Source organism: Macaca fascicularis, chromosome 8 (genome assembly GCF_037993035.2).
Source record: "Macaca fascicularis isolate 582-1 chromosome 8, T2T-MFA8v1.1".
NCBI classification, from domain to species: Eukaryota; Metazoa; Chordata; class Mammalia; order Primates; family Cercopithecidae; genus Macaca; species Macaca fascicularis.
Genome location: NC_088382.1, coordinates 42,627,343 through 42,655,196, shown reverse-complemented (window position 1 = coordinate 42,655,196; position 27,854 = coordinate 42,627,343). Strand labels below are relative to the sequence as shown.

The following is a 27,854-nucleotide window of genomic DNA, read 5'->3' as shown; positions in this document are numbered from 1 at the left end:
TCTTAAATTCTTCTACTTGTTCAATTCTATTGTTGAAACTTTCCAGTGTATTTTGCATTTCTCTAAGTGTGTCTTTTATTTCCAGAAGTTGTGATTTTTTAATTTATGATATATATTTCTCTGGAGATTTTTTGTCCATATTCTGTACTTTAAAAAATTTCTTAGGTAGTTTTTCACCTTTCTCTGGTGCCTCCTTGAGTAGCTTAATAATCAAATTTCTGAATTCCTTTTCTGGCAGTTCAGAAATTTCTCCTTGGTTTGGATCCATTGCTGGTAAGCTAGTGTGATCTTTTAAGAGTGTTATAGAACTATGTTTTTGTCATATTACCAGAATCATTTTTCTGGTTCCTTCTCTTTTGGGTAGATTATGTTAGAGGAAAGATCTGGGAATCAAGGACTGCTGTTCAGACTATTGTCCACAGGGTAATCCCTTGATGTTGTGCTCTACCCCTTCCCTTAGGGATGGGGCCTTCTGAGAGCCAGACTGCAGTGATTGTTACTGCTCTTCTGGGTCTAGCCACCCAGTGGAGGTAGTGGAGTTTGGGTTGGTACTTGGGAATGTTTGCAAAGAATCCTGTGATGTGGTCCATCTTTAGGTCTCTCAGCCATTGATACTAGCACCTGCTCTGGTGGAAGTAGCAGGGGAGTGAAGTGGATTCTGTGAGAGTCCTTGGTTATAGTCTTGTTTAGTGCAACTGGTTTTCTCCAAGGCTGGTTATGCTAGCAATGAAGTTGTTATGTGGACAGACTCGGGACCTCTGGTTAGCCAGAATGTTCCAGGCAGTGGAATTAGCTGTTGTTTTTTCCTTCCTTGGAGCAGGGTTGTTCTGTTATGAATTGCTGTAATGGCTTGAGTTGGCTGGCCTCCAGCCAACAGAGCAATTTCAAGAGAGCATCAGCTGTAGTAGTATAGGGGGGATACAAGCTTGCCCTAAGGTCACCCAGGTAAGTATTCAAGTTTTTCAGGTGATGACCAGGGCCATAGAGCTCCCATGAGTTACTGTCATTTTTGTCTTTGGCTACCAGGGCAGGTAGAGAAAGACCATCTGATGAGAGCAGGGTTGGGCATGTCCGAGCTCAAACTCTCCTAGAGTAGGGCTTGTTATGGCCGTTGTGGTAGATTGGGGGAGGTGGTTCTCAGGCCAATGGAGTTACCATCCAAGGGGGATCATGGCTGCCTCTGCTGCGTCATACAGGTCACCAGGGAAGTGGGGGAAAGCTGGCAGTGACAGTGAGATTTCTTCTTTCTTCTCCCAGAAGAAAAGCAAGTTCCCATGCTATGAGGTTCTTAACTATAATATATTCCCAAGACTCTCTCCCAAGGAAAGCTCCAAATATTTGGAGTTTCCTTGCTCAGAACACTGAAATTCAAACAGGGGTTTTGCGGGGGCGGCGGGGGGGCAGTGGGACCTTCCCATTTCCCTCTTACTATTTGGAGACTAATTTAAGATTATTCATTTTGCTTCCAAACATTTAAGATTACCTAATACTAGAAATAAATTAAAATTTGATACTTAAATAAAAAGAGGAAAACAATGAATAAAACTATATTTTTAAAATAGATTTTAAATTATTTACCCTCCCAACATCACACTGAGAGCCATTTTTGACAGTCAGTGGATCTGGAACTGTTCGAGGCAATTTGTAGTCTACAGTTACGCACACAGAATCTCGTACGAAAGCATAAATCACATCACCATTTTCTTGATGGAAAGGCTTTCGAGTAGGGTAGGTACAAACTAATCTTCCACATATAAGATTCCTGAAAACATAAAAAAAATATGCTTATTATACATTAGGAATTTATTAGGAATGCTTTGGATTTGCTTTCTGTGATGAAAAAAGAATAGTTTTCCACTTACGGCAACGTACCTACAGAAAACGTAATGTTTTCATGGTAACATTTAAAGTAAAAAAGTATAAATCCATTGATCCTAGCTTAATTTTCAAAGGTACTGTCAGAGGCATTTGAACAAGAATGACTCTATCTTGAATAGAGGCTAGGTAAAATAAAGCTAAGATGTACTGGGCTGCATTCCCAGGAGGTTACGGCATTCTTAGTCACAAGATGAGACAGGAAGTCGGCATAAGATACAGGTCATAAGCTGATAAAACAGCAGGAGATAAAGAAGCCAGCCAAATTTTACCAAAACCAAGATGGCGACAAAAGTGACTTCTGGTCATCCTCATTGCTCATTATACTCTAATTATAATGCATTCGCATGCTACAAGATACTTCCACCAGCACCATGACAGTTTACAAATGCCACAGCAACATCAGGAAGTCATCCAATATGGTCTACAAAGGAGAGGAACCCTCAGTCCATGCTGCTGCTTTGCCTGTTGAGTAGTCTTTCTTTTATACCTTTACTTTCTTAATAAATTTGCTTTCACTTTACTGTATGGATTTGCCCCAAATTCTCTCTTCCACAAGATCCAAGAACCGTCTCCTGGGATCCGTATTCAGACCCCTTTCTGGTAACAATACTAGTGATCTGTTATTTACTGGGCAGATTATATATTTACTGTCAAATAATCAATTCACTATAGCATTTTATATCACCCTATAGAAGGAAAGAAAGATGAAAAAGCTGTAACCCCTACACTCAAGGACTTTACAGTCTAATATTCTTCTATGGCTTAGATACTAATATGATTCAAATTCCATTAAAATGTTATAAGTGAAATAAATCATTACAGAGGTTTAAGATTCTCTTAAAAGTTCTATGAAGTTTTCTGTAACTGTGAGATTAGAGGACACATCCTAACCTCACAGTTAAGGAAAACTTCATAGAGGAGACACCATCCGAGTTAAAACTCACAAATTAGTAAGCTTTCAACAGAAACAGTGAAGTATTTCTAAACAAAAGTAACAGCATAAGCAAGTCAAGGAAGCATAAAACTTCATGGTATATTTATGAGTCTACAAATTCCATGAGTGTATGAGTATGATTTGCTAACTAGGATTTAGCCCAGTGTGTGGTGTATAGTAGGTTCCTAAGAGATGTTTTGTAAAACTAAACTCATGATCAAAATATCAAAAACCTGGCTCTTCAGATTCAGGAGGAATTGAACTGCATTTTATAGACACTGAGCAGTCTTCCTCATAGGCAAGTAACCAAGTGGATGGAAAGGAAAAATAAGCAGGAAAGGTACAGTGGCTATTATGAATTTCAACTTTGGATTGGATTTAGAAACATAATGGGCATTCACGTGTAAATGTTTAAAAATAAGATGAAATTTTAGCCTGCAGCACAAGAGAGGTGTCAGGGCTGGAGATTTTGACTTGAGATTCACTCCCATGCACATGTAATACTTTAAACCACTGGAATGAATGACATAAACTAAAGAGAAGGGGGCAATGTTTTTAAAAATCTAATAGAACATAAGAAAAGTATCATTTATATTTGTAGAGCATACCTCCATCCACAGAACACATATTTGTTATTTCTATCCCTGCCACAGTTCCCAAATCTGTCTGCTTGAGATTGTATTTCTTCATAGCAGGCAAATGGAGCATTTCTTGAACCTGTTAAAGTCAGAAATACATTTGGATTAAAATGTTTATTGGTTTTTCATCTTCCTCCATTTCTTCATATAATGTTCCCTTTATCTCTCTATTAATATCTAATTGAAACATTTTTCCTAGTGAGGTTGTAAGGAAAGAGTGAAAAGTAAAGTGAAAGGCAATGCCCACTGTTATTGCTCCTTTTGCTTCATTTCCATCCATTTCCATCACAAAAGATAATATAGGTAGAGGGGAGATGTTATAGAAGTGTCAACTAGAAGAGGGCTCTGTGAAAGAAAGCAATAGCGCGATAAACCAAGAAAACTATACCATTCTTCTAGATTGAGTGTGAACTCATTAAAAACCAGGTCTATAACAAAATCAATAAAATTTCTTCAATGAGAAGAAACTTCATTGTATCTTCAGGTAGTCTAAATTGAAGGGACCAAAATTAGCAACTTATATATTTATCTATTTTTTCCTTCATTATATCGGATTTTTTATTTCTCTGTAAAAAGTTAGAAAAGATTTGGCAGCTTAAAACAACACCCATTTATTGTCATGGACTCACTAGGTTAGTTCAGCAAGTCATATGGGTTTTCTCTGCATACTATGCTGAGATCAAAATACTGGCTGGGGCTGCAGTGTCATCTGCAGGTTTATATCCCCTTCAAAGGTCACTGGTTGTTAGTAGTTCAGTTTTTTGCAGTTGTAGGTTTGCTAGCTGTCTGCTAGGGATTGCTCTTTGCTCTTAGAACTTCCTCACAGGTCCTAGTCACATGGCACTCTCGGAACACAGCAGCTTTCTTCCTCCAAACCCACAGGAGAATCTTTCTGACATTTCCCGTCTTTTAAGGGCTCACATGATTAGTTCAGGTGCACTCAGAGCAACCTACCTTTTGATTAACTCAAAACTGACTGATAGTAGACCTTAACTACATCTTCAAGATTCCTTGACCTTTAGTATATAAGCTAATCACAGGATTGATATTCAATCATATATTCACTGGTTCTACCCCAACTCAAAGGGAGGGAATTATCCAAGTAGTGTCTACACCAGAAGAATTCTGGGAGTCATTTTAGGATTCTGCCTAGCACAGTTACCTTCTCCAAAATGAACCTCTCTAAATCTAACTGCTTTATTGACAAAAGTAGATAATAATATATGTCAATGAATTGTTATGAGATTTAATATTATAGCTATTTAGTCACTATTAATTCCCATCTAATCCCTCTCCATTCTCTTTCAAGATCAAGAAAGTTTCTCCTGTTTACCTGTACCTTCTATGATACACATTTTTTTCTTTCTGCTGTCCTTTTTTGGGGTTTTGTTTTCCCCTCATCTTATCTCTTTCCACCATTTTTGATATTGGTCCATTACGGGAGATTATATAGATTCCATGAGGATAGGCAATACTAGTTCAGAGTATTCACAATGTTTAACCAGTTCGATAGTGAATGGGAGATACCAGGTTAGGAATGCCAATGCAGGGCATGTTAAACACTGAGAGATTGTCTGGAGAAAGAAATTTGAAAATTCAGTTCAGTTTAGAAAGATAATGTAAAGAATATGTTTGGTCACAAAGCAGTCAGATGAATTCTGCTCAAAGTATAGTCTTCAACCAACTCAATTTTATTAGTCTACATATGGCATCTAAAGTTACCAATAACTCCCTATCATCAATTTCTCCCTTAAACACTCTCTCCCATTAGTATTAAATCATCACTTTCTCTCAGACTTGTCTTGGTTTTCAAAAGCAAAATGAAAATACTAATAAAAAGGGCAGCACTTTGCAAATGTGAAGTCGTATGTTAAATATTCCCTATAATAGAGTATATTGACTAAGTTTAGTAAGCAATAGAATTTGCTCTTCCACGGTCCAAATGGTGTAATTAGATCCCCAGTACCACATTATTGAATGCTTTGATGTGCAGTAATCTATTATCAAATGCTTTGATGTGCATTAAAATAGTGGATGCACTTTCATAGATAGTTGTGCATGGATGGCACCAGGGCAATAAATGTGGGTGTCTGAGATAAATGTGGTCAGAGATAGTGCTTGACATAATTTCAGTTTCCTTAAATTTATTGAGATTCATTTTATGGCTTATCATTGGAGTATGTTCCATGCAGTGTTGAATAGAATGTATATTCTGCAGCTGTTGGATGAAATGTTCTGTATATATCTGTTAAGTCCATTTTTCCAAGGTATAGTTTAAATTCATTTTTTCTTTGCTGACTTCCTGCCTCGATAACTGTCTAGTGCTGTGAGTGGAGTACTGAAGTCCCCCACTACTATTATGTTGTTGTCATTTCTCAGATCTATTAGTAATTGTTTTATAAATTTGGCAGCTCCAGTGATAGTTGCATATATGTTTAGGATTGTGATATTTTCCTGTTGGACAAGTCCTTTTACCATTATATAATGTCCCTCTTTGTCTCTTTTAACTGCTATTGCTTTAAAGTTTGTTTTGTCTGATGTAAGAATAGCTACCCCTGCTTGCTTTTGGTGTCCATTTGCATGAAATGCCTTTTTCCACCCCTTTATTTTAAGTATATGTGACTCCTTATGTGTTAGGTGAGTCTCCTAAAGCCAGCAAATAGTTTATTGATGAGGTTTTATACATTCTGGGGTTCTGTATCTTTTTTTTTTTAATTATTTTTTATTATTATACTTTAAGTTCTAGGGTACATGTGCATAACGTGCAGGTTTGTTACATATGTATACTTGTGCCATGTTGCTGTGCTGCACCCATCAACTCGTCAGCACCCATCAACTCGTCATTTACATCAGGTACAACTCCCAATGCAATCCCTCCCCCCTCCCCCCTCCCCCCTCCCCATGATAGGCCCTGGTGTGAGATGTTCCCCTTCCCGAGTCCAAGTAATCTCATTGTTCAGTTCCCACCTATGAGTGAGAACATGCAGTGTTTGGTTTTCTGTTCTTGTGATAGTTTGCTAAGAATGATGGTTTCCAGCTGCATCCATGTCCCTACAAAGGACACAAACTCATCCTTTTTTATGGCTGCATAGTATTCCATGGTGTATATGTGCCACATTTTCTTAATCCAGTCTGTCACTGATGGACATTTGGGTTGATTCCAAGTCTTTGCTATTGTGAATAGTGTCACAATAAACATACGTGTGCATGTGTCTTTATAGCAGCATGATTTATAATCCTTTGGGTATATACCCAGTAATGGGATGGCTGGGTCATATGGTACATCTGTATCTTTTAAGTGGAGCATTTAGCCCATTTACATTCAATGTTAGTATTGAAATGTGAAGTACCATTGTATTCATCATGCTCTTTGTTGCCTCTGTACTTTGGGTTTTTTGTTTTGGCTTTTTAACTTGTATTTTTGTTTTATAGGTCCTGTGTGATTTATTCTTGAAAGAGGTTTTGTTTTGATGTGTTTACAGGATCTGTTTCAAGATTTAGAGCTCCTTTTAGCAGTTCTTCTAGTGGTGGCTTGGTAACGGCAAATTCTCTCAGCATTTGTGTGTCTGAAAAAGACTGTATCTTTCCTTAATAAATGATGCTTAGTTTCACTGGATACAAAATTCTTGGCTGACAATTGTTTTTTTTGAGGAGGCTGAAGATAGGGCCCCAGTCTCTTCTAGCTTGTAGGGTTTCTGTTGAGAAATCTGCTGATAATCTGATAGGTCTTCCTTTATAGGTTACCTGGTGCTTCTGTCTCACAGCTCTTAAGATTCTTTCCCTCATCTTAACTTTGGAAAACCTGATGACAATGTGCCTAGGCAATGATCTTTTTGCAATGAATTTCCCGGGTGTTCCTTATGCTTCTTGTATTTGGATGTCTAGGTCTTTCACAAGGCCAGGGAAGTTTTTCTCAATTATTCCCCCAAATATGTTTTCCAAACTTTTAGAATCCTCTTCTTACTCAGGAGCACCAATTATTCTTAGGCTTGGTCATTTAACATAATCCCAGACTTATTGGACGCTCTGTTCATATTTTCTTATTCTTTTTCCCTTGTCTTTGTTGGATTTGATTATTTCAAAGACCATATCTTAGAACTCTGAATTTCTTTCTTCTACTTGTTCAGTTCTATTGCTAAGACTTTCCAGAGCATTTTGCATTTCTAACAGTGTGTCCAAAATTCCCAGAATTTTTTATTGTTTTTTTCTTTAAACTGTCTATTTCCTTGAATAATTCTCCCTTCACTTCCTGTGTCATTTTTTGGATTTCATTGCATTAGGCTTCTCCTTTCTCTATTGCCTCCCTGATTAGCTTAATAACTAATCTCCTGATTTCTTCTTCAGGTAAATCAAGGATTTCTTCTTGGTTTTAATCCATTGCTTGTGAACTAGTGTGATTTCGGGGGATGTTAAAGAGCCTTGTTTTGTCATATTACCAGGAATAGTTTTCTGGTTCCTTCTCATTTGGGTAGTCTCTGTCAGAGGGAAGGTGTAGGGCTGAAGGCTTTTGTTCAGATTCTTTTGTCCCCTGGGGTGTTCCCTTGATGTAGTACTCACCCCCTTTTTCTGTGGATGTGGCTTCCTACGAGCCAAACTGCTGTGATTGTTGTCTGTCTTCTGGGTCTAACCATCCAGCGAGTCTACCCAGCTCCAGGCTGGTACTGGTAATTGTCTGCACAGAGTCCTGTGATATGAACTGTCTATGAGTCTCTCAGCCATGGATACCAGCAACTGTTCTGGTGGAGGTAGCGGAGGGTGTAATGGACTACATGAGGGTTCTTAGCTTTGGTGGCTTAATGCCCTGTTTTTGTGCCAGTTGGCCTCCTGCCAGGAGGTGGTCCTTTCCCGAGAGCATCAGCTGTGGTAGTATGGAGAGGGACCAGTGGTGGTGGGTCCCTAGAACTCCCAAGAATATATGCCCTTTGCTTTCAGTGACCAGAATGGGTAAGGAAGACCATCAGGTGGGGGCAGGGTTAGGCATGTCTGAGCTCAGACTCTCCTTAGTCAGGTCCTGCTGCGGCTGCTGTGTGGGGTGGGGGTGAGATTCCAGGTCACTGGAGTTGTGCACCTAGGAGGATTATGGCTGCCTCTGCTGAGTCATGCAGGTTGTCAGGGAAGTGGGGGAAAGCTGGCAGTCACAGGCCTCAACCAGCTCCCATGCAAACTGAAGGGCCTGTCTCACTCTCACCATGCCCCACTTCAACAGCCCCAAGTCTTGTTTCCTTCTCCCTGTGAAGTTTTACCCACTGCTCCTCTGGCCATCCTTCAGATAGATCCCTGTGGTGCCAGGCAGGAATGGTCTGCTTGGGGACCCAGCGAGCTCCCAGGGTCTTTCTCCTGCTTCCTCTACCCCTGTATTTTGCCCAGCTCTCTAAATTGACGCAGCTCCAGGTAAGTTCGGAAACTTCTCCCTCAGACAGGCCTTCAGTTTCTCCAATGGGGGTGTGTGTTCAGGAGAGGAGGAAGGGAGGGTCCCCCTTTCCCACTTCCACAGTTGGGGCACTCACAGTATTTGGGGTATCTCCTGGGTCCTGCAGGAGCAGTCCACTTCCTTCAGAGGGCCTGTGGGTCCTCTCAGGATTGCTGGTTTGTTCTTGCAGTTGCTCTGGAGCTAAAATTCACAATGTGAGCCACCACACACTGTCCCATCCGGAGCTGTAGTCTAGTCCTGCCTCCCATCTGCCATGATGATCCATCTCAATTTATAAATTTTTATGTTGCATATTCCTTAACAAATTATTATAGTAATAATTATTTCAGTAGTTTTGTCTATTAACCTTTATACTAGAGACATATTGGCATTTTGGTATTTGGTATTCTGAATTTGACTATATACTTATTTTTACCAGTGAATGTTATATTTCTATATATTTCCATACTACATATTAGTCTTTTTGTTTTAGATGGGAGAACTCCCATTGACATTTGTTGTAAGATAGATCTAGTGGCAATGAATTTCTTGAGCTTTTGTTTGTCTCGGAAAGTTTTATCTTTCCTTTATTCCTGAAGAACAGCTTTGCCAGATAAAGTATTCTTGGTCGACATTTTTTTTTCTTTCAGCACTATATCGTTCCACTCTCCTCACTGGCAAAGTATTTGCTGAGAAAATCCAACTTATATGTTGGATTATGTTACTTAATCTTTTTTTTTCTCTTGCTTCTTTCAAAATTTCATTGTCTTCATTGATGGTTTTATTACAATATGTCTTGGTGTAGTCTTGTTTGGATTAAACCCGACTGAAGAATTTTGAGCTTGGTGTAATCTTCTTTGGATTAAACCTGACTGAAGGATTTTGAGCTTCCTGTACCTGTGCATTTATATCTTTCCTAAGAATTTGGAAGTTTTCAGTTATTATTATTTTAAATAAGCTTTCTGTCCTTGTCTCTCTTCTCCTTTCTTACCTCTTATAATGAGAATGTTAGCTTTCTTGATGCTGTTTCAAAATCCCATAGTGTTCGTTTCTTTGTTTCTTTCCATTCTTTTTTCTTATTTCTCCTCTAGTTGTATATATACAAGTAATCTATTTGCAAGTTCACAGATCTTTCTTTTCCTTTGTGAATTCTGTTGTTGATGTTATCTATTGCATTTTAATGTTATTCATTGTGTTCTTCAGCCCAATAATTTGATTATATTTTATAAAAAATATATGTTGTTTCTCTGTGATCTTTTGAAGTTTGTGGAGTATCCTTAGAACAATTATTTTGAATCTCGTTCAGGCAATTTGAAGATCTTTATTTCTTTGGGGTCAGTTATTAGAAAATTATTGTGTCATTTGATGGTGATAAGTTTCCTCAGTTTTTCATGTTTCTTATTGTATTGCATTGATACCTTCAAATTTGATGCAGAGTCACCATTTTGAAACTTTACAGAATGCTTTCATTGATTTTAAAAAAAATCTTACTCTATAGGTGGGAAAAAGGCTGTTAGAAAGGTAGAGTGGATGGTTCTGGCTTTGATGAAGACACAGCAGTGAACCCTCCATTCATTTCTGTCAGCTGAGGTCAACATTAACAAAGATTGCAGGGGGTCCTGAGCAGCTAAAGTTGTGGTATCTGCCAGGACAATGAGACTGCTGTGTTTCCAATGGTGAAGGATCGTGGGGTCCTCAATCTCTTTTTCTCCCACCAGGGAGTTCATGGCCCTGGGCAATTTCATTTGGCACAAGGTCTGGTTTGAGGGCATTCCCTCACTGGTGTCTGATGCACGGTGCCCATGCAGCAGCCACAGAGCCAGGGTCTGAATCACAAGCACACATGAAGAGACCAAAGGGTACGGGGAAGCAGTGACACTGGTGCCTAAGGTGAAGACAGCCCTGCTTCCACATAAGTAATGATGTACGAAGTACAGTGGGTGTTTGTGGAGCAGAAGGAGAGTCAGGGTCTTAAGCACACGTGGGTGTACAGGAACAAAAGTTCCTAGGTTCAGTGTGAAGACTCACACATAGCTGCACTATCTCTGAGCCTGAGGCATGAGTGCACACACTGCAGACCCGAACCACAGCTCCAGGGTCAGGGGTGCGCACAGGGTCGGGAGGGGTAGTTGTTCAAGTCCCACAGCTATAAAACAGTAGCTGATTCTTGGAGGAAAGGCACATTTGGATCTCATTTTCCATGGAGCCAGAGGCTGGGATGACTGTTGGTTACCTCAGTAATAAAAGACACCACTGTCCTCTGCAGAGCAGGCTATTGGAGATGACAATGGCACATGCTGAGTGGCTAATACTGATGGCCTCCTCCCTTCTTTGTTCATAACCATTTCCATATATCTCAGATGTGCTGCTGTAATCAGCAATCCTTCTTTACAGTTTTTCCCATTTTTTTCTCCGCTGTACTGCTAGAGGGTTCTCAGATGGACCTTAGAGCCTTTGCAAGACTATTATACTTCATAAATAGTTGCCTATTTTTTTGTTTTTTGTGAGGGGATGAAGACCGGCATCCTAAAAATGTTTTGCACAACAAAGGAAGAAATCAACATAGTGAAAAGCCAACTTCTGTAAAATAAGATAAAGTATTTGCAGATCATGTGTATAGTAAGGAATTCATTTCCAAAATATATGAGACTCATAAAACTCAGTACCAAAAGAAAATAACCTGATCAAAAATGGACAAAAGATTGAATAAACATTTCTCCAAAGAATACACACAATTCATCAAGACATACATGAAAAGATGCTCATCACTAATCACAGAACCACAATGAGATACCACTTCACATCTGTTAGAATGACTATTGTCAAAAAGATAAAAGATAATAAATGTTGGTGAAGATGTGGAGAAAAGAAACCCCCATACACTGTCGGTGGGAATGTAAATTGGTACAGCCTCTATGGAAAACAATATAGAACATCCTTAGAAATCAAAAGTAGAACTACCTTATGATTCACCAATTCCAACTGAGTACAGATTCAAAGGAAATGAATCAATATTGCAAAAGAGATATCTGCACCCCCGTGTTTATTGCTACATTATTCACAATAACCAAGATTTGGACACAACTGGTGTCTATTTGATTGAAAAAGTGTAACACAATCTGATGTAATGAAAGTCAGATTTACTTGTGTTCTGAGTATAAGAGAAGAAAGTTCACTTTTAGCTTAGGTAAACAGATAAATGTATTAAAAATGTGATATATATATATGTCTGTGTTTATATAGATATATATACATATACACAAACATACAAAATGCAATATTACTCAGTCAGAGTAAGGAGGAAAATCCTGCCATTTGCAATAACACAGGTGAACCTGGAGGCCATTATGCTAAGTGAAATAAGCCAGATACAGAAAGATAGATAATGCATGATCTCACTTATATATGCAATCTGAAATTGTCAAACTCAAAAACACAGAGAGTGGAATGATGGTTGCAAGAAGCTGAGGTAAGGGGGGAAATGGGGAAATGCTAGTCAAGGGGTACAAAGTTTCAGTTATGCAAAATAAATAAGTTCAAGAGTACATGTTGAACTACATGTTGTACATGTTGTAATGTACAACAATGTGACTTTAGTAAATGATATTGTATTATATACTCAAAATCTGCACAAAGGATAGATACAAAAATTCTTTTAAAGGATAAAAAAGAAAATGGTAACTATATGAGATGATGGACATATTAATCAGCTTAACTGGCAAATATTTCACAATGTATACATATATCAAAACAAAATCAAACACCTAAAAACATACATACAATTTTTGTCAGTTCTATGTCAGCAAAGATGGAAAAAATATAAACATTAAAAAGAAGAATTAGTGTGTATATGTTTGCTTATACATATAATAAAATATATACATATAATATATTCCACATTTTATACCATATAAAAATTTCACATTTTATATATATTAAAAATATTCCCCATTATCCTGGTAATGTTAACAACAATGTTAAGGGCTATTTAGATGTAACAAAAAGATATTACCTTTTCCAAATACACTCTCACAACGTGCATCAAGATCATGGCAGTCTCCATCATAACAAATAAACTTGCTATTTTTGCATGGAAGTCCATTGAATAAAGTTATGTCAGGACCACACTCTGGTGAGCTTCCATTACAATTTTCAGCAATGTCACATTCAGGATGTGCTTTCGGCCTACATTCAACACCTGATTGTAAAATCTAAGAGAAATTAGAATATAAAAAATAAAGCATTACAAATAGGATTACTGTGTTTATTAATATTTACTTCAAAATTGTGTTAATCATTTTCACTTTAGTCTATCAATTAATGTATATTAATACTTTTTACACAAATTACTATGCTAATAATATAAAAATATAAATAGAATGTTTTTGACTAAAATAGGAGATAAGATATATGTACAAGAAAATGTAAAACACAAATCTGATGTGATGAAAGTCAAAGTTTTATTTGTATTCTCAATGTAAGAGAAGAACGTTTGCTTTAAGCTTAGGAAATTTATTTCTTTTGGGTGAAAATACTGTAATTTAGTCCATTTCTAAATGAAATATACTTTTTCAAGCCATAGTGTGTAAGTATGGAATACTTTAAAATTCTATGACAACTGTGAAACATGAATAACTGCAGAGGGAAACACAAGCATGATTAAAAACGCAGTTCAACTGTGAGAGTCTTTGGAGAGGAATGAACCCAACTATAACCTTTCTCTCACATCATGGAAGTATGTAGACTCTTTCACACACAAAATTGTGGAAATTTACAAAAAGAATCTTAAATAAAACATCTATCTCATAATTCTTAATTGATGACTTCCAGCTGACACTAAAAAGATTATAGAAGTAAGAATGCAATCAGATAATAACATCCTAAGAAAAGAATACATAAAACTGCATCAGTGCAGGACAGTCATGAAGATAGAATGCATTACAGATACTTCAACAGAGGTATTCTCCCATGAGAAACCTGTTAATAATATTTTAGAAGAGCTGAAAAGAAAAACAGAAAACAGGAGTCAATGTCTTCACCATAGAAACTAAAACATAATCTTTAAGTCAAATGATCTTTGAATAATAAGTTCAAAGTTTAAATGTTATGCTACATGCACCATGTGAAAAATGTTACTTCTAGTGAGCTTCATTCCTTATACATTCAAGGAAATCTGCTGTATCTTTCAATTACATATAGATACTTATTCACAACCCATAAAAATGTTTTTCTTTACAATAATATAAATATTGTATCGAGCAAATAAATAATTGTTCCATTCAGTGGAGGTCTTCTCTATTGAAGAATCCTATAATATCTCTAAATCAAGGTGTAAAAAACAACAGCATCAACTTACTGAAAATATTGGCATGTAGAACACCTAAGAAAAGTTAACAAAAATCAGAAATCCGATTCTGAGTTTATATCTTTCTCTTTATCTGAAAAGTAACTTAACTGATTTACAGCTGTAGGTCTAAGTGTTGTAAAGTACCCTGCACATGATTTATTACATATCTGAAAAATGTTCATAAACTTAAATCTTACTTGACAGTCTCTGCAGCATGATCCTCTATAACATTGTGCTCCGTCTTTCAGCACACAAGTTCGAAAGTCACAGCAGCTTGCAGGTCCACATTGCTATGAATTAGTGAAAGGTACAAGTAAAAATACATCATGACAATAGTAAAATCTTTACAAGGAGTTATATTTTGATGGGCTTACTGTTTGAATTTGGAAAGGGATATGAATGCTGCTGATAGTTATAGGTTTTAACATCTCTAAACATTTAAAACACTAATGTAGGACTTATACTACCAGTCATAAGAGAGTAACTAGTAACCTACTTACCTTCCTCTGGACTATATTCTCTACTTAAAAGACATGGAGAATGTCAAAATGGATAAAAAGCAAGACCTTACTATATGCTGCCTTCAAAAATACATCATGTATGAAGACACACATAGACTGAAAATAAAGGCATGGAAAAATGTATTACATGCACATGGAAACACAAAAGAGCAGGAATAGCTATATTTGTATTAGATAAAATAGACTTCAAGTCAAAGACTGTAAAAAGAAACAAAGGTGGTCCCCATATAATACTAAAGTAGTCCATTTAGCAAGAGAATATAATAATTCTAAATATAGTGCACCCAACACTGGTGAATCCAAATATATAAAGCAAACATTAATCGACATAAAGAGAAAGAAAGAATACATTACAATAATACTTGGATAATTCAACACCTCACTCAGTAATGGAAAGATCACCCAAACCAAAAAGAAAAAAAAAAAAAAATCAACAGAGACATCAGAGTTAAACCACACTCTAGACCAAATGGACCTAACACAACATTTCATCAAACAGCTATAAAATGCATATTCTTTTCATTAGCAAGTGAAACATTCTTCAGAACAGACCATATGCTAAGCTAAAAAACACATCTCAACAAATTCAAAAAACAATTAAAATCATATGAAGTATCTTTTCTGACCACAATGGAATAAAATAGAAATCAATAACAAGAACTTAAAAAACTACACAAACACACAGAAATTAAACAACATGCTCCTGAATGATCAACAGTCAATGAAGAAATAAAGAATAAAAAAAAATTGCTTGAAACAAATGAAATAGAAACACAGCATAACAAAACCTATGAGATACAGCAAAAGCAATACTAAGATGGTAGTTTATAAGAATAAATACCTACATCAAAAAAGGAGAAAATTCTCAAATCAGCAACCTAATGATGCACCTCAAGAAACTAGAAAGGCAAGAAGAAATCAAACTTAAAATTAGTGGAACGAAAGAAATAATACAGATCCAAGTAGAAATAAGTAAAAGAGACTATAAGCGCAAATTGAATAAAAAAACAAAACCCATCCATCTGCCGTCTTCAAGAGATCCATCTTATATTATATGTAACAAAACCAGTAGGCTCATAGTAAAGGGTTGGAGAGAGATCATGCAAATGGAAAACAAAAAAGAGCAGAAGTCACTATTTTTATATCAGATAACACAAACTTTGGACCAAAAACAGTAATAAAAGATAAATAATGACATCACATAATGAAAAAGAGTTCAACAAGAAGAATTAATGGTACCAAATACATATGCACTGAACACTGTAGAACTTAGATTCTAGCTATTTCTCAACCTACAAAAACACTTAATCACACAATAATAGTGGAGAACTTTAATACCCCACTGACAGTGCTAGACAGACCACCAAGACAAAAAACTAAAAAGGAAATTCTGAATGTAATTCAACACTTAACCAATTGGACCTAATACACATTTACAGAGTACCCCATATGTCAACAACAGAATATACATTTTTCTTATCCATGCGCGGAACATACTCTAAGATCAACCACATGCTCAACCATAAACCAAGTCTAAATAAATTTTTTTAAAATTGAAAGTATACCAACCATACACTCAAGCCACAGTGAAATAAAAATAGAAATCAATACCAAGAAGATATCTCAAAAACCATGGAAATTAAACAGCTTGCTCTTGAATGACTTCATGTTGCTGAAAGAGGCACCAAAGAGGATGGGAAAGAAAGTCTTGAATTGCCAACAGCAACCATCCCTCATCCCCCAGCAGCAGCTTCATGGTGCGGAGAATCTGTGATTCAGGGAAAAGAGCACAGTGATTGTGAGACTTTGCATTGAATTCAGTGTTGCCTTGACACAGTGTAAAGCAGAACCAGGCTATCCTCAGCTGACGCCCATCCATAGAGGGGGCATATAAACCAGCCCTAGCCAGAGGGGAACCATCCATCTGATCAGTCAGAGCTTGAGTTCCAGCAAGCCTCACCACCATGGGCTGGAGTACTCTGCTGCCCTAAGTGAACTTGAGGGGCAATCTGTGACACAAGGACTGCAATGACTAGACAAGTCCTAGTGGTGAGCTGGGCTCCAAGCCAGACTGCAGGGGCAAGTGACCTGTAGAGACACCAGCCAGGGAAGCTAAGAGAATGCTTGTGCCATCCTTCCCCCAGCCTCAGGCAGCAGAGTGCACAGCTCCAAAAAGACCCCGTCCTTCTGGTTGAGAGAAGGGAACCTGCTGCCTTGAATGTAAGGAGCCAGTCCAGGAAGGATTAATCACCTACTGATTAAACAGCCCTTGGGCCCTAAAGAATGAACAGTGATACCCAGGTAGTATGCTGTGGGCCTTGAGTAAAACTTAGTCATGCTGACTTCAGGTACAAGCTCTACCACAGTGGGGCAGAGCACCAAGAGGGCTCTTGGGTTCCCTGATTCCAAGCCTTTTCTCTTCGATAGCACTTCTGGACCTGCCCTGGGACAGAGGGGAGCCCACTGCCCTGAAGAGTGAGTCCCAGGTCTTGCACACCCACAACAAGCGGACTAAGGAGTCACTGGGCCTAAACTCAACATCAGAAGTGGTCTGGCATTACTCCCTGAAGGCCTGTGGTGGTAGAGGCCATAGGGTGAGGCTCCTCAGCCTATGGGAAAAAAAGGTAAGAGTGGGAAGGACTGTGTCAAGTGGTTGGAATACCAGATCAGCCACAGTAGAACGGAACACCAGGTATATTTCTAAGGTTTCTGACTCCAATCCCTGGCTCCAGGATGGCATCGCTGCACCTGCCCAGGGGCTGTGAGAACTTGCTCCCTAAAAGGGAGGACACAAGCCTTGCTGGCTTTGCCACCTGCTGATCGTGGAGCTCCAGGGCCTTGAGAGAACATAGGCAGTAGTCAGGTAGTGGTTTCAGCAAGCCTTGCATGAGACCCAGTGACCTGCTGACTTCAGGTCTGATCCAGCACAATCCAAGTGGTGATGGCCACAGGAATGTGTCTCTCCAACCCCAGCTCCAGACAGTCAGCACAGAAAGAAAGAGAGATTCCATTTATTTGGGAGAAAGTAAGAAAAGAAAACAAGTGTCTCTGCCTAGTAATCCAGAGAATTCTTCTGGATATTATCCAAGACCACCAAAACAGTACCTCTAAGAGTCTGCAAAAAACCACACCATTACTGAGGTTGGGGTGACCCCCTAATGCAAATATGGCCTAAATCAAAACACCTAAGTCCTTTCGAATACTCTGGAAAACCTTCCCAAGGAGGATGGCTACAAATAAGCCCAGATGGCAAAGACTATAATAAATACCTAACTCTTCAATGCCCAGAAACCAAAGAACATCCATAAGCATCAAGAAACTCTGACTTCACCAAATGAACTAAATAAGACATCAAGGACTAATCCTGGAGAAACAGAGATATGTGACCTTTCAGACAGAGAATTCAACATAGCTATTTTTAGGAAACTCAAAGAAATTCAAGATAACACAGAGAAGGAATTCAAAATTCTATCAGATAAATTTTAAACGTAAATTGAAATTATTTAAAAAATCAAGCAGAAATTCTGCAGTTGAAAGATGCAATTGGCATACTGAAGAATGCATCAGAGTCTCTTAATAGCAGAATTGACCAAGCAGAAGAAAGAATTAGTGAGCCTGAAGAAAGGCTATTTGAAAATCCACAGAGGCGGGGCGGAGCAAGATGGCCGAATAGGAACAGCTCCAGTCTCCAACTCCCAGTGCGAGCGACACAGAAGACAGGTGATTTCTGCATTTTCAATTGAGGTACTGGGTTCATCTCACTAGGGAGTGCCGGACAATCGGTGCTGGTCAGCTGCTGCAGCCCGACCAGCGAGAGCTGAAGCAGGGCGAGGCATCGCCTCACCTGGGAAGTGCAAGGGGAAAGCGAATCCCTTTTCCTAGCCAGGGGAACTGAGACACACAACACCTGGAAAATCCCGTAACTCCTACCCCAATACTGCGCTTTAAGCAAACAGGCGCACCTGGAGATAATATCCCACACCTGGCCAGGAGGGTCCCACGCCCATGGAGCCTCCCTCATTGCTAGCACAGCAGTCTGCGATATCGCGGCAAGACAGCAGCCAGGCTGGGGGAGGGGCGCCCACCATTGCTGAGGCTTAAGTAGGTAAACAAAGCCGCTGGGAAGCTCGAACTGGGTGGAGCTCACAGCAGCTCAAGGAAACCTGCCTGTCTCTGTAGACTCCACCTCTGGGACAGGGCACAGATAACAACAAAAGCAGTAGAAACCTCTGTAGACGCAAACGACTCTGTCTGACAGCTTTGAAGAGAGCAGTGGATCTCCCAACACGGAGGCTGAGATCTGAGAAGGGACAGACTCCCTGCTCAAGTGGGTCCCTGACCCCTGAGTAGCCTAACTGGGAGACATCCCCCACTAGGGGCAGTCTGACACCCCACACCTCACAGGGTGGAGTACACCCCTGAGAGGAAGCCTCCAAAGCAAGAATCAGACAGGTACACTCGCTGTTCAGAAATATTCTATTTTCTGCAGCCTCTGCTGCTGACACCCAGGCAAACAGGGTCTGGAGTGGACCTCAAGCAATCTCCAACAGACCTACAGCTGACTGGGGTCCTGACTGTCAGAAGGAAAACTATCAAACAGGAAGGACACCTACACCAAAACCCCATCAGTACGTCACCATCATCAAAGACCAGAGGCAGATAAAACCACAAAGATGGGGAAAAAGCAGGGCAGAAAAGCTGGAAATTAAAAAAATAAGAGCACATCTCCCCCGGCAAAGGAGCGCAGCTCATCGCCAGCAACGGATCAAAGCTTATCCTCAATGAAATACTAGCAAACAGAATCCAGCAGCACATCAAAAAGCTTGTCCACCATGATCAAGTGGGCTTCATCCCTGGGATGCAAGGCTGGTTCAACATTCACAAATCAATAAACATAATCCAGCATATAAACAGAACCAAAGACAAGAACCACATGATTATCTCAATAGATGCAGAAAAGGCTTTTGACAAAATTCAACAGCCCTTCATGCTAAAAACGCTCAATAAATTCGGTATTGATGGAATGTACCTCAAAATAATAAGAGGTATTTATGGCAAACCCACAGCCAATATCATACTGAATGGGCAAAAACTGGAAAAATTCCCTTTGAAAACTGGAACAAGACAGGGATGCCCTCTCTCACCACTCCTATTCAAAATAGTGTTGGAAGTTCTGGCTAGGGCAATCAGGCAAGAGAAAGAAATCAAGGGTATTCAGTTAGGAAAAGAAGAAGTCAAATTGTCCCTGTTTGCAGATGACATGATTGTATATTTAGAAAACCCCATCATCTCAGCCCAAAATCTCCTTAAGCTGATAAGCAATTTCAGCAAAGTCTCAGGATACAAAATTAATGTGCAAAAATCACAAGCATTCTTATACACCAGTAACAGACAAACAGAGAGCCAAATCATGAATGAACTTCCATTCACAATTGCTTCAAAGAGAATAAAATACCTAGGAATCCAACTTACAAGGGATGTAAAGGACCTCTTCAAGGAGAACTACAAACCACTGCTCAGTGAAATAAAAGAGGACACAAACGAATGGAAGAACATACCATGCTCATGGATAGGAAGAATCAATATCGTGAAAATGGCCATACTGCCCAAGGTTATTTATAGATTCAATGCCATCCCCATCAAGCTACCAATGAGTTTCTTCACAGAATTGGAAAAAACTGCTTTAAAGTTCATATGGAACCAAAAAAGAGCCCGCATCTCCAAGACAATCCTAAGTCAAAAGAACAAAGCTGGAGGCATCACACTACCTGACTTCAAACTATACTACAAGGCTACAGTAACCAAAACAGCATGGTACTGGTACCAAAACAGAGATATAGACCAATGGAACAGAACAGAACCCTCAGAAATAATACCACACATGTACAGCCATCTGATCTTTGACAAACCTGAGAGAAACAAGAAATGGGGAAAGGATTCCCTATTTAATAAATGGTGCTGGGAAAATTGGCTAGCCATAAGTAGAAAGCTGAAACTGGATCCTTTCCTTACTCCTTATACGAAAATTAATTCAAGATGGATTAGAGACTTAAATGTTAGACCTAATACCATAAAAACCCTAGAGGAAAACCTAGGTAGTACCATTCAGGACATAGGCATGGGCAAAGACTTCATGTCTAAAACACCAAAAGCAATGGCAGCAAAAGCCAAAATTGACAAATGGGATCTAATTAAACTAAAAAGCTTCTGCACAGCAAAAGAAACTACCATCAGAGTGAACAGGCAACTTACAGAATGGGAGAAAATTTTTGCAATCTACTCATCTGACAAAGGGCTAATATCCAGAACCTACAAAGAACTCAAACAAATTTACAAGAAAAAAACAAACAACCCCATCAAAAAGTGGGCAAAGGATATGAACAGACATTTCTCAATAGAAGACATTCATACAGACAACAGACACATGAAAAAATGTTCAGCATCACTGGCCATCAGAGAAATGCAAATCAAAACCACAATGAGATACCATCTCACACCAGTTAGAATGGCAATCATTAAAAGGTCAGGAAACAACAGGTGCTGGAGAGGATGTGGACAAATAGGAACACTTTTACACTGTTGGTGGGATTGTAAACTAGTTCAACCATTATGGAAAACAGTATGGCGATTCCTCAAGGATCTAGAACTAGATGTACCATATGACCCAGCCATCCCATTACTGGGTATATACCCAAAGGATTATAAATCATGCTGCTATAAAGACACATGAACACGTATGTTCATTGCAGCACTATTCACAATAGCAAAGACTTGGAATCAACCCAAATGTCCATCAGTGACAGACTGGATTAAGGAAATGTGGCACATATACACCATGGAATACTATGCAGCCATAAAAAAGGATGAGTTTGTGTCCTTTGTAGGGACATGGATGCAGCTGGAAACCATCATTCTTAGCAAACTATCACAAGAACAGAAAACCAAACACCGCATGTTCTCACTCATAGGTGGGAACTGAACAATGAGATCACTTGGACTCGGGAAGGGGGACATCACACACCGGGGCCTAATATGGGGAGGGGGGAGGGGGGAGGGATTGCATTGGGAGTTATACCTGATGTAAATGACGAGTTGATGGGTGCAGCACAGCAACATGGCACAAGTATACATATGTAACAAACGTGCACGTTATGCACATGTACCCTAGAACTTAAAGTATAATAATAATAATAAAAAAAAAAGAAAATCCACAGAGGTGACAAATAAAAAAAGAATAAAAAAGAATGAAGCATATCTACGAGATCTAAAAATAGCCTCAAAGGGGCCAGTCTAGGAGTTACTGGCCTTAAAGAGGAGGTAGATAAAGAGGTGCGGGTAGAAAGCTTTTTTCAAAAATATAATAACAGAACTACCCAAACCTAGAGAAAGATATCAATATCCAAGTACAAGAAGGTTATAGAACACTGAGCAGATTTAACCCAAAGAAAACTACCTCAAAGAGTTTAATAATCAAACCCCTAATGATCTAAGATAAAGGATCCTAAAAGCAGCAAGAGAAAAGGAACAAATAATATACAATGGAGATTCAATATGTCTGGCAGCAGACTTTTCTGCAGAAATCTTACAGGTCAGGAGAGAGAGGCATGACATATTTAAAAGTGCTGGAAAAAAAACTTTTGCCTTAAGATAGCATATCTGGCAAAAATATATATATATATTCTTTAAACATAATGGAGAAATAAAGACTTTCCCAGAGAAAGAAAAGCTGAGGGATTTCATCAACACCGGACCTGTCCTGCAAGAAATGCACAAGGAAACTATTTTATCAGAAAGCAAAGGATGTTAATGAGCATTAATAAATCATCTGAAGGTACAAAACTCACTGGTAAGAGTACCTACAAAGAAAAACACAGAATATTATGACACTTTAACTGGGGCGCATAAAAATACTCTTATTCTAAGCAGAAAGACTAGATGATGAACCAATCAAAATAATAACTACAACTTTTCACGACATAGTCAGTACAATATATATAAGTAGAAAAAACAAAAAGTTGAAAAGCAGGGGGAGGAATTAAAAACAGAATTTTGATTAGTCTTCTTGCTTGTTTGTGCAGTGTTAAATTGTTATCAGCTTAAAATAATGGGCTCTAAGATAGTATTTGCTAGTCTCATGCTAACCTCAAATCTAAAAACACATAACAGATACACAGAATATAAAAAGCAAGAAATTAAATCATATCACTAGAGGAAAATCACCTTTACTAAAACGAAGATGAAGGAAAGAGGAAAATGAAGGAAATGGGAAGGGAAGGAAAGGAAAGAGAAGAAAGGGGAAAGGAAAGGAAGAAGAAAGGCAAATAACAAAATGGCAGGAGAAAGTTATTATTTATCAATAATAACATGGAATATAAATCAACTAAACACTCCAATCAAAAATCAAAGAGTGGCTGAATGAATTTTAAAAACAAAAGAAATTAATGATCTGTTGCCTACAATAAATACACTTCACCTATAAAGACATACACAGACTGAAAATAAACAGATGGAAAGGGATCCTTTGCCAATGGAAACTAAACAAAGAGCAGGAGTAGCTAGACTTATCTCGGACAAAACACATTTCAAGACAAAAACTATAAGAGACAAAGAAGGTAATTATATAATGATAAAAGGCTCATTTCAGCAAGAGTATATAACAATTGTAAATATATATGCACCCAACACTGGAGCACCCAGATATATAAAGCAAATATTATTAGAGCTAAAGAGAGAGATAGACCCAATACAATAAGAGCTGGAGACTTTAACACCCCACTTTTAGCAGTCAGTAGACCTTCCAGACAGAAAATCAATAAAATCAATAAAGAAACATCAAACTTAATCTGCACTATAGATCAAATGGATCTAATAGATATTTATAGAACATTTCATCCAACAACTGAATAATACACATTCTTTTCTTCAGAACATGACTTGTTCTCAGGTATAGACAGATCATATGTCAGGTCACAAAAGAAATCTTGAAGCATTCAAAAAAATTAAATAATATCAAGCATCTTCTCTGACCACAATGGAATAAAACAAGAAAGCAATAACAAAAGGAATTTTGGAAACTATTACAAATACATGGAAATTAAACAATATGCTCCTGAATTAGCAGTGGGTCAATGAGGAGATTAAGAAGGAAATTTAAAAATTTCTTGAAACAAATGATAATGGAAATGCAACATACCAAAATCTATGAGATAGAGCAAAACAGTACTAAAAGGTATGTTGGCCGGGCGCGGTGGCTCAAGCCTGTAATCCCGGCACTTTGGGAGGCCGAGATGGGCGGATCACGAGGTCAGGAGATCGAGACCATCCTGGCTAACAAGGTGAAACCCCGTCTCTACTAAAAAATACAAAAAACTAGCCGGGCGAGGTGGCGAGCGTCTGTAGTCCCAGCTACTCGGGAGGCTGAGGCAGGAGAATGGCGGGAACCTGGGAGGCGGAGCTTGCAGTGAGCCGAGATCTGGCCACTGCACTCCAGCCTGGGTGACAGAGTGAGACTCCGTCTCAAAAAAAAAAAAAAAAAAAGAGAAAAAAAAATAAAAATAAAAGGTATGTTTATAGCTCTATGCATTTATATCAAAAAAGAAGAAAAACATTTCTATATGGTAACAGTGAACAATCTGAAAATCAAGAAAGTAATCCCATTTACAATAACTATAAATAAAATAAAATGTCTAGGAATTAATTCAATCAAATAAGTGATAGATCTCTACAATGAAAACTATGAAACATTGATGCAAGAAATTGAGAACACCAAAAATGAAAAAATATTCCATGTTAATGGATTAGAAGAACCAAAATTGTTGAAATAGCCACACTACCCAAAGCAATCTACAAATTCAATGCAATCTCTATAAAAATACCAGTGACATTCCTCACAGAAATAGGAAAAAAATCCTAAAATTTACATGAAACCAAAAAAGACCCACAATAGCTAAAGCTATCCTGAGCAAAAAGAACAAAACTAGAGGAATCACATTACCTGATTTCAAATTATACTACAGAGGAATACTAACCAAAATGATATGGTACAGAAACATAGACCAGTGGAACAGAATAGAGAAGCCAGAAATAAATCCATTCATCTACAGTAAACTCATTTTTGACAAAAGTGTCCAGAACATACACTGGGGAAAGAACAGTCTCTTCAGTAAGTGATGCTGAGAAAACGGGATATCCATGTGCATGATAATGAAACTAGGCCCCTCTCTCTCTTACCATATAAAAAAATCAAATCAAAATGGATTAAAGACTTAAATCTAAGACCTCAAACAATGAATCTACTACAAGAAAACTTTGGAGAAACTCTCCAGGACATTGGACTAGACAAAGATTTCTTGAATAATACCCCACAAGCACACAAAACCAAACCAAACATGGACAAATAGGATCACATCAAGTTAAGAGTCTTCTGCATAGCAAAGAAAGCAGTCAACAAAGTGAAGAGACAACCCACAGAATGGGAGAAAATATTTGCAAACTACTCATCTGACAAGGGATAATACCCATCTGGATAATATCCAGAACATATAAGGAGCTCAAACAACTCTACAGGAAAAAATCTAATAATCGGATTAAAGGTGGGCAAAAGATCTGAATAGACATTTCTCCAAAGAAGACATACAAATGGCAAACAAATATATGAAAAGGGGTTGAACATCAATGAGCATCAGAGAATTGCAAATCAAAACTACCATGAGATATCATCTCATCCCATTTAAAATGGCTTTTATCCAAAAGGTAGGCAATAACAAATGTTGGTGAAGATGTGGAGAAAAGGGGATCCTTGTACACTGTTGGTGGGAGTGTAAATTAGTACAACCACTATGTGGAACAGTTTGGAGGTTCCTCAAAAAACTAAAAATAGAGCTATCATATGATCCAGCAATCCTACTCCTAGGTATATACCCAAAAGAAAGGAAATCAGTATGTCGAAGAGATATTTGCATGCCCATATTTATTGCAGCACTATTCTCAATAGCTAAGATTTGGAAGCAACGTAAGTGTCTATCTACAGATGAATGGATAAAGGAAATGTGGTACATATACACAATGGAGTACTATTCAGCCATAAAAAAGAATGAGATTCAGTCATATGCAACAATATGGATGGAACTGGAGGTCATTATATTAAGTGAAATAAGCCAGGTGGAGAAAGACAAACACTGCATGTTCCCACTTATTTGTGGAAGCTAAAAGTTAATGCAAATTTAAACCACTACAAAACAACTGGAATAGCTAAAATTTAAGAAGTGGATAATAACAAATTCTAGTTCAGATACGAAGGAACTCAAAGTTTCATATGCTGCTGACAGGAGTGTAAAAAGATATGACCATTTTGGAAAATATTTTGGCAATTTCTTATAAACATACATGTATCATATGACCTAGCAGTTGTACTTGTACAAATTAAGAATAATGGACCAATAGTTTAACAACTTAAATGTCCATTAGCAGGTGAATGTTTAAAACAGATTATGGTATATCTATACAATTAAATATTACTCAAAATTAAAAGGGAGAAACTATTGTGATATGAAATAAATGGATGAATCTCAAAAACACTATATTGAAAGGAAAAAGCCAGACACAAACAATATGTGCTATGTCCTTTCATTTATATGACTTTCTAGACCAGGCAAAGGTAACAGAATCAGAAATTGTCTGGAGACAAGTGGAGGTAGAAATGACTGCAAATATGAATAAGCTTTTGGGGATTATGAAAAAATATATTTTAATTATACCAAAGGTTATATACATTTGTTGAAACTCATCAACCTGTACACTTAAAATGGGTGCATTTTACTGTATGTGGATTATACCCCAATGAAATTGATTTAAAAAAAAAAAAAAAAATCAAGAACCAGGTGTGGTAGCTCATGCCTGCAATCCCAGCACTTCGGAATGCCTGAGGCAGGTGGATTACCTGAGGTCAGGAGTTTGAGACCAGCCTGACCAATATGATGAAACCCTGTCTCTACTGAAAATACAAAATTAGCCAGGCATGGTGGCAGGTGCCTGTAATCCCAGCGACTTGGCAGGCTGAGGCAGGAGAATCGCTTGAACCCGGGAGGCAGAGGTTGAAGCGAGCCGACATTGCACCATTGCACTCCAGCCTGGGCAACAAGAGCAAAACTCCATCTCAAAAAATAAATTAATTAAAATAAAATAAAAAATAAAGAAAGGACTTGTTCTTACTAAATTGTTAAACATAATACAAAAACATAGTAATTAAAATAATGTGATATGGTACAAGTAATTCAGACCTATGGATGGAACAAATCCTAATAAATTTTTGTCTGCCTTGTAACCAAGGAAATTTATAACATTTGCAGTACTGCTACAAATATTGAATTATATAAAAGCATTAAACCCTAGGCCTTTTGAATTCATTATATTTTCAGAGTTTCCCTATCAAGTGAATAACCAAAATATCTAGTGTTCATATTACAATATTGATACAGATTCCTGTACTAACTACTGATTCCATTGTGAAGTAAAACCCTAAAGGACACATTGGGCTGCTTAATCAATCTTCATTAAAACATCTGTAAAATGTCCAAAGGTTAAGCAGAGATTTGTAAAGAACTCTATGTAGTCTGAAACTCAAAAGTTTATTCTAGACTCTTCTCTTTCCCATTACCAATAATTTTGTGCAGTACATTTTAAACCTGTTCAAAATTCTTCAACCTACAAAACCTAGACAGTATTTTATTGTATTTCAACCCAGCTTCACTTACTGTCAACATTCTGCATGGTACTCATTTGAGATACATGACATTTATGAAAAAGATAAACTAAAAATAAATTCATTAATCAATTTTCCTAGTTATCATACTTACAGCTTCAGTACCACAATCACACATTTCACTTCCCTCCAATCTGCCATTGCCACAGACTGGTTTTGGAGATTTTCCTTGCATTTGTGGCTTATTCTGAAGACATTTGGCACCCACATTTGAAATGAAATTTTGAAAGCTCCTCAAACTGCAACTGCTAAAAGTCTTCACACCATTGGATTGCCTAAAGATGAATCCATATAATGTCATTGGCAATATACTTCTGAAAACACATTTCTATATGATATAAATTAATTTCAAAATGTTAAATTCAA

General features: G+C 37.9%; 1 protein-coding gene across 1 annotated transcript in view; it reads right to left on the bottom strand.

Annotated features, from left to right (window-relative positions):
* LOC102121434 (disintegrin and metalloproteinase domain-containing protein 32) overlaps window positions 1-27,854 on the bottom strand; it is a 170,976-nt gene that overhangs the window by 42,999 nt on the left and 100,123 nt on the right. The window contains exons 12-16 of the mRNA XM_005563131.5: window positions 27,583-27,763; window positions 14,405-14,497; window positions 12,873-13,071; window positions 3,421-3,529; window positions 1,579-1,762 (exon numbers count right to left, since the gene is read on the bottom strand). Of these exons, the coding sequence (XP_005563188.4) occupies window positions 1,579-1,762; window positions 3,421-3,529; window positions 12,873-13,071; window positions 14,405-14,497; window positions 27,583-27,763 (766 nt within the window). The remainder of the gene's footprint in view (window positions 1-1,578; window positions 1,763-3,420; window positions 3,530-12,872; window positions 13,072-14,404; window positions 14,498-27,582; window positions 27,764-27,854) is intronic.